General features: G+C 40.1%; 1 protein-coding gene and 1 long non-coding RNA gene across 3 annotated transcripts in view; one reads left to right on the top strand and one right to left on the bottom strand.

The window, feature by feature from the left end:
• TBCA (tubulin folding cofactor A) overlaps nucleotides 1–8,557 on the bottom strand; it is a 24,819-nt gene extending 16,262 nt beyond the window's left edge. The window contains exon 1 of one of the 2 annotated variants that reach the window (XM_064642455.1): nucleotides 8,441–8,557. In XM_064642455.1, coding sequence (XP_064498525.1) covers nucleotides 8,441–8,493 — 53 coding nt within the window. In that variant the 5' untranslated portion in view covers nucleotides 8,494–8,557. Of the gene's footprint in view, nucleotides 1–8,101; nucleotides 8,149–8,440 lie in introns of those variants that run through there. The other variant, XM_064642456.1, reaches the window with a different exon arrangement.
• A 9-nt stretch (nucleotides 8,558–8,566) lies between these two features.
• On the top strand, nucleotides 8,567–9,853 carry LOC135407437 (uncharacterized). Its single transcript, XR_010426872.1, has 2 exons — nucleotides 8,567–8,704; nucleotides 9,382–9,853. It is a non-coding gene; the product is annotated as an uncharacterized LOC135407437 (long non-coding RNA).
• Nucleotides 9,854–14,799: the final 4,946 nt, after the last annotated feature.

The raw sequence follows: 14,799 nt of genomic DNA, 5'->3' as shown, positions 1-14,799 counted from the left end.
AGAGTCACCTGAATTATATTTGCAAACCACTACCTACAGTTTTATATATATACATATATATGATGTACCTGTAAGGTTGATCTGTTGTGAAAACAGTAGGTACTTTCTTACATCACCTACAAGATGCAGAAAAGTCTTTGAGAAGCAGATACAGAAACCTGCCCAAATCCAGTTTTACTCAAGACATGTACAAAAGATCTAAACATTCCAAGTCAGCACAGATCTGTTCTTTTTATTGCATTCAGTATTCTCGCTGGCCATTAAGTTTTTTTACACTTAAATTTTTACCTTTTACCCTACAGTGTCAAGAGAAAGCCTCAAATTATAAGACAGTAATGATTGTTTAAAAAAATTAGCAAAATTTCTGTCAAGAGTAAGTTGTTTAAATATTAGAACAAAGAGACAGCCACAATATAAAATAATGGTATATTTTGCAGTTGGGTCAGGTGTTATAAAAAAAGCAACATCTGTAAGAAAGTTTCATTCTTTAATATATTTTGTTACAATCTTCACATCGCATTCTGCCTTCTAGCATGGATTTCAGTTTCATCGACTACCAAGAAATATGTGAGAGCTTTTGATTTGAGGCAAATAATTATGGTACCAATCTGTGACTAGATTTTTCCTTTTGTTTCCCCCCCCCCTTAAAAATAAATCTACTGACCAAAAATCCTTCCTCTCTTTAGACACCCAAAGTTAAAGAAGTAAAAACTGACTAACAACTGCATGCAGTATTAGCTTATTCTCATACTTCACGTCTCCATTTATATTAGCTCTTTTCAGCTTTCAGAACTGCACGTAAGTGTTCAACAGAAGTGAAGATTCCCACATACTTGATTTAAATCTACTGACAACACGCTTGCTTTCCTTGTTATTTATATCTAGGTTATTTTTCCTGGATTCTGAAGGAGAAGTCTACACCTCTAGAAACGAGTGATGAAAATAACCCAAACAGAATAGAATTACTAGCTTTGCCTCTAGTCTTTCACTAGAAAAAAGTAGAAACATAAGATCCAATTATTCTGGATCTTGTCTTTAGTGCCAGTCAGTAGTCAGCTGCTAGGGAAAGAGCATAAAGAAACAAAGTCTAAAGTGAAACTTCTTGTGGATGTGTCCTAAGGCACTTCTTGCCTCTAGAAATCAAGTTAAGGACTTTTTAACACTGAAGAACAAAACTAAACCATATTTATAGACAAGAGGTAAGCTCCTGGCTATGGCTGCTGCCCTTTTAAAATCCTTTACACATTTAACTTTCTCATCACTTAACAAACAATTTCAGAATTTGTGTTTTCTCTGTGAAAACCACAGTTTTATTACTTTAAAGCTGGAGACTAAACCCAGAAGAGCTCAAAGGGCTTGACAGAATCTTAAGGTAGAACAAGAAAAAAAAGGTCCTTTCCATACTGTTATGATTTACTTCCTTCCTCCATCTTCTTTTACTCACTTTCTCTCCCCCACTTCAGCTCCCTGGGCTGAAGAGCAAAGTAACACAAGATGGTTCAAGATAGTCAAAGAGCTGACCACTGGTGAACAGAGGTATTCCCCTCCCTAGCCCCAACATACATCTCTGCCAGCGCTAATGCTCACATGATATCTCTGTGAGTCAATACGGTTCACCAAAACAGCAGGAAATTAACACAGTAACCAAAAAAAAAAAAAAAAGCTAACAGTTTTTCTCCTGGGTTAAGCAAATTGAATGAGCTTACCAAAAAGTTTGAACTAGCATCAGAGACCAAAGAACCAGAGACAGGGAGAGGGAAATGAGACCTCCAAATTTAGGCTCACATTGATTTCTCAAGGGACTTCGCCCCCAGTCTGTTTAGGGTACAGAGCTGCAAATGGTTAGACTGTTCCAATTTCTAGCTGGTGCATAAAGAACCCCAAATTGCCCTTGTTTCTCACTCCACAAAGGTACCTCTGTTCCTACCCCAGTCCGCTGTCATCTCCCATAGTTGCATCATTAGCAATAGCAAGTAGATCTACCACACTGGGCATACAGTTTATGTGAAGTTTGACGGATGAAAAAATTATCCACAACAGGGGTTTTCTGAATGCATAATGAAATTAGGATCCTCTGTACACAGACAAAAATTCCACCTTCCTGAGCCACAGTCACAGACAGGAATGGATGCTTAGAACAAAAGTGGTATAATGGTACAAGGACAGAGCAAGCACACACCACTACTCCTAATGTTCTGCCAACATCCAGCAATTGGCAACAATTCAGGTTCTACATAAGCCAGAATGGCACCTATGTGCTTAAGCCACCAAATGAAAACTTCTCTCCAGAGTTAGAAAAATCAACACAATAAACACTTTCCTGGCTGGATGGAGCAAGTGGAGCTCTGAAGAAGATGAGAAGGAATTGCTCAGTATTGCTACTGAGCAAATTCACTGTTGAAAGGGCATCCATCTCTTCAGAACTAATGTTGCTATTAACCATGGTGCATGCTAACACGCCATGGATTCAGCCTAAGCACATAGAAAACCCAAAGCTGACAGCCTGTATTGACTACATAATGAAGTATCTATGCTTAGTTCAAACTTAAAAATCCATAACAGTGTAACTGTACAACGTACAGCTTTTTTTTTTCTTATAGTATACTAAATTCCATGTATTAACACTACGCACAATTACAGCACAAGTAATTCAACAACTGCAGTAACGCTGGCAACATGCAATCGTTGTTGGGTTCACTAAGGCTACATAAGCACACAAACATTACAGACTGAGGCCCAAGATAAAATGTCAATGAATGAAGGAAGTAGGCAAAAAATACAATACTTGACACAGGTATCCCGAAGTCCCACATTTTCTTAGCCATGGGTGACTATTTTCTGATTTAGACAGGATCTCACATTTAGGCACTCCTTTTCTAGTCACAAAATCATCATCAAAGATAAACATTCTCTTCTAAGAGTCAGGATGTAACCATACATGAGTATATAGTCCCTCCTGCATCTAACAGCTTATGGAACTAAGTTACTGTGACATTTCAGGGTAACTTTGCAAACTTGGGTTTTGCCAGGGATTACTCTACTGTGAAGATTATGGAAATCGATTACAGGATTTTCTGAAGTAAAAAAACGATTTCAAATTATAAAAATGTTAAAACCAGGTAATTTTTATCATCTCTGTTACTAGAGATTTCTCTGAATCTTCAGGGCTTCTCCTTCTGTTCTTGCCTTTCAACACAGTTATTACCCTGTTCTTGCAATACATTCTTTCAATTTTTTTTTAAGTTCTCATCATAAAAACAACTGAAGTTCCCCTTTTTGCCCAGCTGAGAAAGTCTGTCTGGCTAAGTCATCTCTGAATGCCAGCAGCCAGTGGGAGCATGGAGTGGGCAGAGGAATGGAAGAATCCAATAGGTATAACCAAAATAAAAGTTCTTAAGTCACAGGCTATTCAAAAAGCAAGAGATGCTGGCTGGGGATCAAGATTTTGATGAGGTGTTGCAAGAAGGAATTCGGATTTTCAGGGGCAAAGAAGAAAATAGCTAGTCCACCAAGACAGCTGAAAGAGCCTTTCTGACATGCTGAGGAAAAGCTGGAGAGAAGTGAAAGTTTATGAGCCCACCCTGAAGAGGCTCTGGAGTGGCAAAAATTCTGGGAGAGAATGGCATGAAATGGAATGGGACAGAAGTTGAAAGTTGTAAATGCTAGAGAGCCCAAGAACTGCAGTTCTCGAGATGGAAGAATGAGAAATGGGGCCTCTGCTGTGGTAACAATTGGGGTTACCAAAGATCATAATTTCCTCTTCTATAACCCAGGTATCATCTTCAGTCAAGACCTTTTGTTTTGGAGAAAAAACCCTATTTCTATTTCTTCCCCCTCCCTGCCTCACCCAGCTGGGCACAACCAACTGTTAAGTGCTACAGTAATGAGAAAAATTAAATAGAATTACAGTCATGTTATGCATGTAGACAATTCACAATGCATCAGGAAAGAGACTTAATACAGCTAAAAGAAGAAACAATGGACCTCGCTGTCGTGAATGAGATTTCCACCTATATGATACACACAATTTATTAATACTTAAAGTCAAGACAGGATGGATTATGGTTGTTAGCATATCTGTATAAAAAGAACTACCATAAATTTAATACATTTTTCTTAGTTTTTCCCATGGATCCAGATTCCAATTCAACAGAAAATAATTATCTGTAGCTGTTTAATCCACATAGGTGGGTGGCTCCATGCCATGAAAAAACAAAGACAACAGCATTACATATATGCGTAATGCCAACAAATAATGTTGCCAAGCAACTGGAACTACTGTATCTCCAAACTTCTGAAAGACTACCTAAATAACTTAAGGGTGCAATGCTACAGTTTTGCATATGTTCTTGGCCAAAATAAAAAAAAAAAAGCCTTCCTCCCTAATATCACATTGTTAATGACATGGTCATAAATTTGGTGGCCAGGTTAGAGTGATGACATCAATAGATTACTATGGTCAGCACAGACATACATAAGACAGTTTTGCCTCAGGGAGCAGAAAACAATTGTAAACAGAAAAAATCTGAGATACCAGAATCATGTTTTTTACTTTGGGTTTTTTTTCTATAAGAGGTAATGGGATGGACAAAGCAATGCAAAAGAGGCAATCTTTAACAGATCTGATCATTACTAATTTAAATTTGTGAAATATTTTTTAAAATTTTTAAATTGCTTAGGTCTGCTCTAAAGGTAAAACAAATGGAATCAAACCCTTTTAAAAAAACCCCAAAACAATAAAACAACATGCTATGCAATTTTCACAGCAACTGCTGTGAAAATCACAGCTGTGCTTGGCACAGCTTTTTAAGATATGCATGGATACTGTTTGTTATTCCTGAAATAAAAAGCAAGCATGTATTGAAAAACACAGGGAAATAGGAATCCCTTAAAAAAAGTAAGTTTGTTTCTAGACCCTTATCCAGGTTGGTCTATGTATGCCACAGATATTACATCACACAGCACTATGTAAATGCAAGTGCATTCTTTTCTCAGTTTACATAAAGCAGTTCTTTTATATGGGACAGAGACTATGCTAGTAAGTCTCCAAGAATTACTCAACCTTCGAATGCAGGGCCAACCTGGGACTTTCTGCATCTGATTCTGATGTCAGGAACACTACAAAAGGTACTTAAGACATATATAAGTAGCTCTGGACCGCAACAACCACACTTGGCTAGCACTAAACACAAGTTTAAGACTCCAGGACTGAGCTGGTGACAACCCTAGACAACAGATGTGCAAGCTGCACTCTGAAAAGGGTTATTTAATTTGGATAGAGTCAGCTTCTATCCAACAGTGCATACAATATATTCACCCTCTTGAATCCCTGAGCTCTCAGATGTGCCAAGTATATACATTAAATCGCTTTATCATGCTGACTCAGTTTGGCTGAGCAGCTTTGCAGATCATTCCTCAACACCCAAATAATATGAGATATCTCTTCCCATTAATTGAGCTTACAAACAGTTGTTGCATACAATCTTATAACAAGAATAAAGAAAAGAGATGTGAGTTTCTTATCAACACATTGATGCTAAGAATCAGAGTGAGTGCCGATGGCCAATGAAAGCAAGAAAGCAACCATAATTCATATAATGGACAGAAGATGGATAAAATTTCTGATTTACACCAGAAATAGCAAATTTCTTGAGTAACCAAGAATGTGAACTAGTTTCGTGCTTGAATTATCAATAGAGTCAACATACAGCAAAAGGAATATCTGCATTTTTCAGACTTCTCTTGCACAAAATGTATCCTTGCCAGTTAAATAATTCGATAAGAGAATTGTTCACATTTATATATAAAATCAGACCAATAGTTTTGTGCAACTTGCAGGACTTCCTGTGTTCAGAGCAAGGGGGGACAATCACAGTGTAAATTGCTTTGCAATATAATGATATTTTACAAAGAGAAAAAATAATATCAACACCAGTGCAAAAGGCAAAAGAACAATCTTGGGAAGATACCACAGTTTTAGAAAGGTGAATTTAAAAAAAGAATTGCTTCACAAAAATCAATACACTTTCCCCATAGGTTCATGATGTAAAATTCTATAATCAAGGCTTGTAGATTTGTAATTATGGTATGTCAGCCACATTTAAACAAGCATGTTAAAAGATTGTTAAAGTTAAACTAACACAATTGCAATGTGAATTGTCTTAGTCTCATTCTAATCTACTGGTGTCAGTTCCACTTAATCACATGGAAACTATGGGCAAATGTCAGTGCTATTTTCACACAACCTGACTTACTTTCTTTGCAGTAGTTTTTAAAATAATTTCCTATCTGAAATGGAAATAAGGTATTTTGGAAGTTTTGCATTTTTTGCTAATCAATTCCCTCACTATCCAGCAGATCATTGTTTGGATTTACTACAACTAAGACCATTTTGAAGTGATTATACCAAAAGTATTGCTTGTTAAAACAGAAAACATTACTATTCATGCTCATCAAATCTAGGTTTTTTTGAATGATAAAGTAGTGAAAGTATATAATCACCAAGAGCCTGGCTACCAGAGCTGTCAAAAAAGCAAAAGGTTCTCCCCATTCCTAGTTTAAATTTCTTTCATTGATATACAGCAACGTAAGAAACGTGTGGGCAAGTAAACTACCCACAACCTACAATACTGTCTCTTGAGAGTACACAAAGAACTGATGATATGCAGCTAAAAAAAAAATCCCAAAACAGAATAGCTGCTTCATTCTTAGTTTGAGAAAAAATGATGAGTTAGGTAACTAACGACAGAAAAAAAATTGCTGCAACAGATGACTAAAAAGAAGCAAACAAAATGTCTAAAAAGTTCTGTATGCCCTAAACGTTCTTGACCCCTACCTTTTTTTATATATTCATATTGCCTGTACACTGAACGTGCTTGGAAATCAGCATAAATTCAATGTGCCTTTCTAAACACAGAAAAAAACCTAAGGAAAATTAGTCAGTCAGTCAGTGCTAGTCAGTCACTTTATGGAATGTTTAATAAGCCTCTACACAAGTCTCACACAGCAGGAAAAAAATACCTATACAGTTGTTCTAGTCCAAAATAGGAGCACAATGCTGATATTCCTAAGTTAACACAAGTCACATGTACGTCCACTGTAGTAGAGTGCATAACTAGGCTTCTGGGTGGAGAAGGGTAGAGTGGGACTGACCCATACCTCTTCTTTTATCTGTGTGCAACCGTCACAGCCGCTGTATCATCTCCCCAGAGGGAGTGCAAGATAACAGTCCTTTCCTCCTCTCCCCTTTTTTTTAAAGTTATGTTCACTTACAGCATGCCAGCTGCGGCAGAATAACTGCAGATACGCCTGTTGTTACCACATAAGATAAACAAGTTTACTTGCTTATTCACACACACAGCCATTCTTCAAAAGCAAATCTGAATCCTGTCAACTGCATTTGTTCCATTTTCCAAAATGTTTTTATCCCTTTCTTTGTACTAGCCCTGAAACGCATATAATTGAGTGGTTTGCTCCCTGGTTGCAGACCAGGAATTCTCAAGTGCCTTTAGCTAGCATCAACAGTAACAATTTTTCTAGTCTTCAAGTCCAACCTTTCAGAGCAAATCATGTACAAGAAAATATACCTGTCTGACAGAAATTTGCTAAGTCATAACATGAAGTTCATTGCATGAAACTGCACTATTTAACATCTTCAGCCAACATACACACTAATTCTGTCTTTGCCTGAGCCATCACAGTCTTTATAATCTTAATAAACCCCACTGACCAAACAGTTCATGTCAAAGCCTTGTGTTTACAGCCGTAAGAGGGATCCAGACAAACAAACTCTTCTCAAAAATTAAGACTATGTTAAAAACCCAGAAGATCGAGGCTCCGATAATGAATTTAACAGGGCTGCCCAGGGAGGTGGTGGAGTCACCGTCCCTGGAGACGTTTAAGGAAAGACTGGATGTAGCACTTAGTGCCATGGTCTAGTTAACAGGGTGGTGTTTGCTCACAGGTTGGACTCGATGATCTCAGAGATCTTTTCCAACCTGATTTATTCTGTGATACCACTGGTTCTGCGGTGCGAACTTCTGAATCACAAATAACCAATTCAACTGCTACTTTGGTAAAAAAAATAGGTGAGACTTCATACTTCGGCAAGTATACCTCGCGACTGCCCTGCATACAGACGGGGCGGCATGACCCCCCTCGGCTCTCAAGAGTCACTAACAAAAGGACACGAACCTCGCGTTTAACCAGCGTCCCGGGAAAGCGGGGCCTGTTCCCGGGGAAGCGGCCGTGCCAGGGCCGCGCTCTGGCACGACCCGCCAGCCCCACACAGCACCGCGGCCCGCGGCAGGGGCGGCCGACGCTGCACAGAGCCCCGTTGCGGCCCCTCCGCCCGGCCCGGTGGAGCCCCCGGGGCCGCGGCAGGGCCCCCTCCCCTGGGGGCCGCACCGAGCCCCGTCCCTTGGCGGCGGGGGGCACTCACCGCCTCACGACGCCGGTCTTGATCTTGATCTGCCTGAGGCGCGGGTCGGCCATGGCGGCGCGGGGGCGGAGGGCGCCGTGACTGCGCAGCCCCGCGCCGCGCACGCGCAATACCGCCGGCCCGGGCGGCACCACTGGGAGCAGGGCGGGGGACGCCCGGCGTCCCCCCTCCCGTGGCGCAGTGGAGTTGCCCGGGTGTGGGATGGTGGCGTGCCGGTGGAGCAGCCGAGCGTTGTTCGGTGTTTGTTCGCACACGCGAATAAAGGTGGGAATCCGCCGTCGAGTGCAGCAAGGGAGTTATTCTGACTGATGCCGTGATGGTGTTTTGGAGTGTGGTGTGACCGGCACTCCCCACTTCCGACTTCTGGTACCATGGTTGGTCATCGTGACTGAGGCCATTCCACAAGGCGAGCAGCCCTTCTCTGGAAACGTGTTTGTGCCCTTTCCCCTCGTTATCAGGCCCAGAAGGTCCTGTGCCCCAAGGAGACAAACCAGATACCTTCTTCCCCTCCCTCCTGGCCTCAGGGTCCCTGGGCACCAGGCCAATCACTCCGCTCCGTGCCCGCCCCCAGGTCCTGCTCCGGGCCAGCCCGGGCTGTGGGTGATCCCTGTGGGTGACCCCGGTGATCGGTGCGCGGGGAGCGTTCGCAGCCCCCGGAACACTGTCTGTAAAACCGGCTGAGAAGGGTCCTGAGGGGGAACTCGCTGGACAGAGACACCTGGGACCCCCCGCTGTCCAGGGACACCTCTGCCATTGTCTGCTTCCTCCGAGGACTGAGGGAGGGACTCGTGTTCTTTTATATGATTTTTGAGTCTAGATTATGATTGTTATATTGATACATCAAACCGTGTGCTATGATCCAATCCGATCTGCAGAGGGTCCAGGTGAACAGAAATTATAAGTCAAATTGCATTAGAAATTCTGTATTTTGCTACTTCTAGATTGCACTACAGTGATTCAAGAAGAAATGACTGATAGAAGACCTCTTTAATGTCTATAAATATCTGAAGGGAAAGTGCCAAGAGGATGGAGCCAGGCTTTTCTTGGTGGTGCTGAGCAATAGGACAAGAGGCAATCAGTAGAAACTGATGCACAGAAGTTCCACCTAAATATAAGGAAGAACTTCTTTACTGTGCAGGTAACCAAGTTCTGGAACAGATTGCCCAGAGAGGTTGCGGAATCCCCCTCACTGGAGATACTCAAGAACCATCTGGAAACAATCCTATGCCATGTGCTCTGGGATGACCTTGCTTAAGCAGGAAGGTTGGACCAGATGACCTGCTGTAGTCCACTCCCAACTTGATCGATTCTCTGTGATTCTGCTTGTAGAAATCCTGTGTCAGTCTAATCATAAGTTCTGTGCTATACTAATAATGAAGTTCTGCTAAGGAAAATAAAGCTTTAATTGTTAAACTACTGTTTAATGGTTAAAATAAGTGTTAAACACACTACAACTTAGTGTTGTCATCATTCTGCCAAGGATCTCTAAAAGAACCTGTGTGTCCCCTTAATGTTAGGTGGTTGGTAAAAACAGTGAAGAGGCAACATTAACACTGGCAGCTCAGTCCTGGAGTTATAACTGACTGATGGTTCAAGGGCTATTTTCCTTCATGGTTACACTTAGCTGAGGCTAACCACTTAAGGGGACAGATTCTTGAAAAAAAAAACCCCTTTGGTTCTATGTTTGAAAGAACTTCCTCATAATGAGTATTTAAATCAAAAAGAAAGAAAAAAAATAGCTTCAATGAATAAATAAGAAAGACAAATGCAGTTTCAGTGGAGTGCAGCTCAGGAAGGTCTGCAGAAGCTTTTTTTTCCCCCACATCCTTTTGTCCTGTGTTGGTGGCATGCCCTGACTTTCACCACTGCCAGTGACAGCTATCTCTTGAGAAAAGCAAGGAAGGAAGTCATGTTGCTTTTGGTGACATGATGGTTTCAGGTCTTTAGTCATTCAGCTGTGTCAGTGAGGCTGACATCATCAGACATGGCTCAGGGAAGGCCAAGACTGCTCAAGTCCACAGTGTTGTGCTTTATGTGCAGAGGACGATGAATGTGACCCCTGTTACAGAGCCCAGCAAGACTTCCCAGGAGACCTGCAACATACAGCCTTCCATTGGCAGGTTGTTTCTGAAGAGAAATGCAAGTCTCAAGGTCAACAGCCTGCTCAATGCCACAAAAAATGATTTGCAGACAAGTTCACAGATGTATTCTGTATTTGATACGCAAATCTGCCATCAACTATGCAGGAGGAGGGGGAAGGAGGGCAGCATTCTGGCAGAGGCAAGGGAAAATACAGTCCCTTACTTCAACAGAAACTCACATATTATTTTGTCTTTAGAAAGCTGTATCAAGTCATGCTGGGGCTGAAGCTGTTCTGTAAAAAATTCCAAGGCAGCCCGGTTATGCTACATACACTTTGAAAACAGAGAAGGCTGCAAATAAAGCTGCAATACCACCATGCACCTACACATCAATTACTTTTTCAAGAATAGTCTTTGATGTCATTTCTATGTTTGACAAAGTCATTCCATAAGTGAGAAGGCCAACAACAAATAACAGTACAAAAATAAAACTTGCCTGGAAGCAGCAATATTAAGAAAAGTAACTTATGTTTCCAAGTGCTACAAATGTTTTATTTCTAGCCCTGAAGCATTAACTCGCATTACTGACAGTGCTTGGCCTCAGTGACTGAATTTTAGAAGTAGAATGCAATTGTTTTCTTACAGCTAATTAAGTTAACTAAGTAGATTATAATATACCCAATCTGTGTTCATATTTAAGTAAATATGATGATAACTTCAAAAAGGTGTTCCTGGTGGATCGTGGAGTATAGCGTAAAATGTATCTGAAAGCATGATGTACTTTATTATTAATACATATTTGTATTAACACCTGAAAATTATTAATTAACACTTTAAAAAATAGTAATTTTATTTCTAAGGGTGTGGATATCTGGGTGTGTGTAATGCTTTCCAGGACAGACACTCCTTTTTAAATAAAGGTGGTGGGGGAGTATTTTTTCCAGAACTCCTTTGAAACAATTTCTAGATAGGTTTCCATGTGAATTAGTGATGTTACACTAGAGTTAAATACAATCCTTTATCAAGATTGCAAATCCTGTTGTACCTTTTGGGTGATGTAGAAACTGTCGATTCTTCAGTGATTTTTGGCAGCATTCTGCTTGTGTTGCATCTGGTTGAAGGTTTTTCATAAGATCTATTAGCCCTAGGCTTTATGTGCGCAGTGTTGCATAAAGGCAAGTGCCTAAACACAATTTGCTGGTGCTCTAGCTGTGCTGACATACAGATCAAGTCGTTCTGTACTTGGGACCCTTACATGTATCTTTACATATTCTTTTGCGCCTTCCCAGCAGCTCACGTGTAAAGCTGCAACTGCTATGAATATGGCTTCCTCTCCTCTGGCCAGTGTCATCTGATCACCCCAGCTTTCATTTTGCTCCACATAAGCAATATTTTCAAGGCAGTTTGTTATATGTGTTGTACAAATTTACTTCAGTGGAAGTAATTGTCACTGCCAATGCACTATGCCTTCTGTCAAAAAAAAAATCCATCTAGGTCTTGTTTATTTCTTCTGAATTAGAGCATACGTAGTAGTTACTGCTCAATCCCATTTCACTTAAGAATGAAGGACTGGAAGCAGCTGATCAGCTTGTTGAGCTCAAATGTCTGCACACGTAAACAGTTTTGTAATACATGTTTAATCTGAAGTGTTCGCGGTGCACCTAATTCACTTGCAAGCAAGCACACCAGGCTGCAAGGCACTGCCTACGACTCATGACATTGTCTGTGAAAGACCAGCTTAAGAAGTTAATACCACACATATGCTTCATCACAAGAAAAGAGCAGACATTGCAGTATGCCACAAGTCCCTTTTATAGTAGCAATTCCCAGTTAATATGTCTCTCAAGAAACACACTGCTTAAGAAACACACAACTTCTAAGGAGTGCAAATACCGAGTCTCATTAATCCTACATTCTGATTATATCCCTTCCTCCCTTTTAAATTTATTTCCTTGGCTTTAATAAGGGACTTTCTGAAATAATGGAGCTGTTGCAGTGGAGCTGTTTTGTGTTCATTTCAAATATAAACCCAACACATTTGTAATAGTGATATAGTTCAAATTTGAAACATTATGCCATCTATGCTGCTGAGGTCAGAGCATATGTTGGAGAAGAAAATGCAGCCATTGGGGTTTAGTACACTAAGCCCAGAGGCAGTTTCCATCACCTTTTCCATTCATTGCCAGTTGGTTTAGGCAGCTTGAAGAGCCCATGGCCAAATGCACGTTTGCTTCAGCTGAGGAGTGAGACCATTATTTTAGTAAGTAAATGCTCAATGAGCTTTTATACTATTTTGTTTATCCATCAAAACCATGTGTTCAGTTTGAATATCATTTCATTTATGGTCCAAAAAAAGTGGAAATTAATATTTAGTTTTCAAATTATATCTTTTTTGTAGGAAAACAATTCGTTCAGCCTCCCTAAAGGATACTGCATAAATGGGATTAGATTTTGAATAAAAGTTGGTAGTGTTTACTTAGTTTTTTATGTATGTTCAGTAGATAAAATTAGCATGTGTACAGCTAGCTGGTACACAGCTAGGCACCATTTAACTGCACAAGAATTAATTTCCCTGGTTGTCAGCATACAAGATAGCATCAGTATTCTTTGTAGTGTAAACCTCTTGACCCACTTTCGTATCAGGTGACATTACTGGTCAAATTACCTTCCACAAATATCCTCACAAAACACTTAAGAGAGCTGTTCAACACCACAGATACGGGCAAGAAGCACAGGCCATGTAATGGGACAAGGACACAATGGATTGCTGCTGCACAGTTTGTCAGATACCTACATAACATGTTGAATCAAGTGGGAGCTATGTTTTGTTATATGAGAGGCTCAGTTACATTGTGCAGTTAGGTAAAGGAGAAAGGTGACACCAGGCAGAAGCTGAAAAGGATCAGGGCAAAGTCCATTCCCATCTCTGCCTTTGTACTGTCTCCGAACACCACCAGGACAGATTCTGATTTTGTCTATGGTTTTGTGAAAAGGAAGTAGCCTACTGGGAAGTGGTGTTATAAAATCAGACGGAAACCTACTCATTTTCTGCAAAGTTATAGTGACAGTACAATTTACCCTGGGTAGACAAGGCAGCAATGGTGATTCCTCAAATGTGACACTACTGGGGAGCGTAGGTTACAAAACAGCCCTCTCATACAGTTTTCAGAGTTAAAACTGTGCCTATAATAAACGCTTAGCTACAATTCAAACTGTTTTTTAGCTAACTTGAGGCTTTTTTAAAAGCAGTGTTTCCTAGCTCAGACCAACCATTACCTGAAGAGCTGGAAGTAGTGAAAGAAAAAGGAATTTATGTGTGTGCATCAAAAGGAGAATACATCCCTTTGAGAATTATTTCCATGGATCCCCTACCTACGAATGAAGAGATATGTGATATAACAATTCATTGTTCTGACACACATTACAATCATGATGTGCGGTTTTTAATGCATCATGTTACATTAAGCTTAGCCCATGGTTTAACACCATGTAACATAAATTTCTGTGTAGGGAGTAACATAGCACGATACTGTCTTTTAAAAGGCACACACGATTTTTTCAGATCACGTCCTTTTTATCCATGAGTGCCCAATCCAAAAATCAAGGTGGCAGATGAAAGTGGATTGAATGAGTATTCACAAACCAGAGTATTTATCTTGTGTAGTTTTGCTCATTGCTACCTGTAGTCAATGACTCCAATCAATTTTTATGTTGTAATGCATGAGCAAAGTTGACGGACATATTTTTTTGACACCCCTAGTTAGACTTTATTCAGGGTCAATCAAGGGAGACCTGACAGTCCTTTCAGCTGTTAAGACTGTAAAACACACTGAGAATCCTCACAAGTGTTTATTTCTCAATAGAGAGAAGAGCTTTGATTATGAACCTGTCACTAATATTATCTCTTTTTATCCCACCTTGGAGGCAGATTTTCTGTGTTAATTGATAATTTATTTTAAAATAAACATATCAATGAGAATGAATCTCATTGGAATGAAATAAAAAATGAATTATTGATTTGACAATAACTGGATATAATAAAATCTCCAGTGAAACATCAAATTCATATGTGAAGCTTAAAGAACTCACGGAATAAAGATGCATGTGATAAATCTTTTGGGAAAAAAGAAAAAGAGGTACATTTTACATAGTTACATATACTCATACACTTGCTTATTTATCTCCCCCTGAATCATTAGAAAGTTTCAGGATTTTTAAAGATTTTAATATCAATTTCTTGAAGCCTGTCTTCAATGCCTGCTAAATTCCTAAGTTATT

This window comes from Pseudopipra pipra, chromosome Z (assembly GCF_036250125.1).
Source record: "Pseudopipra pipra isolate bDixPip1 chromosome Z, bDixPip1.hap1, whole genome shotgun sequence".
NCBI classification, from domain to species: domain Eukaryota; kingdom Metazoa; phylum Chordata; class Aves; order Passeriformes; family Pipridae; genus Pseudopipra; species Pseudopipra pipra.
The sequence above is the reverse complement of the archived record's forward strand: the minus strand, read 5'-3'. Positions and strand labels throughout refer to the sequence as shown.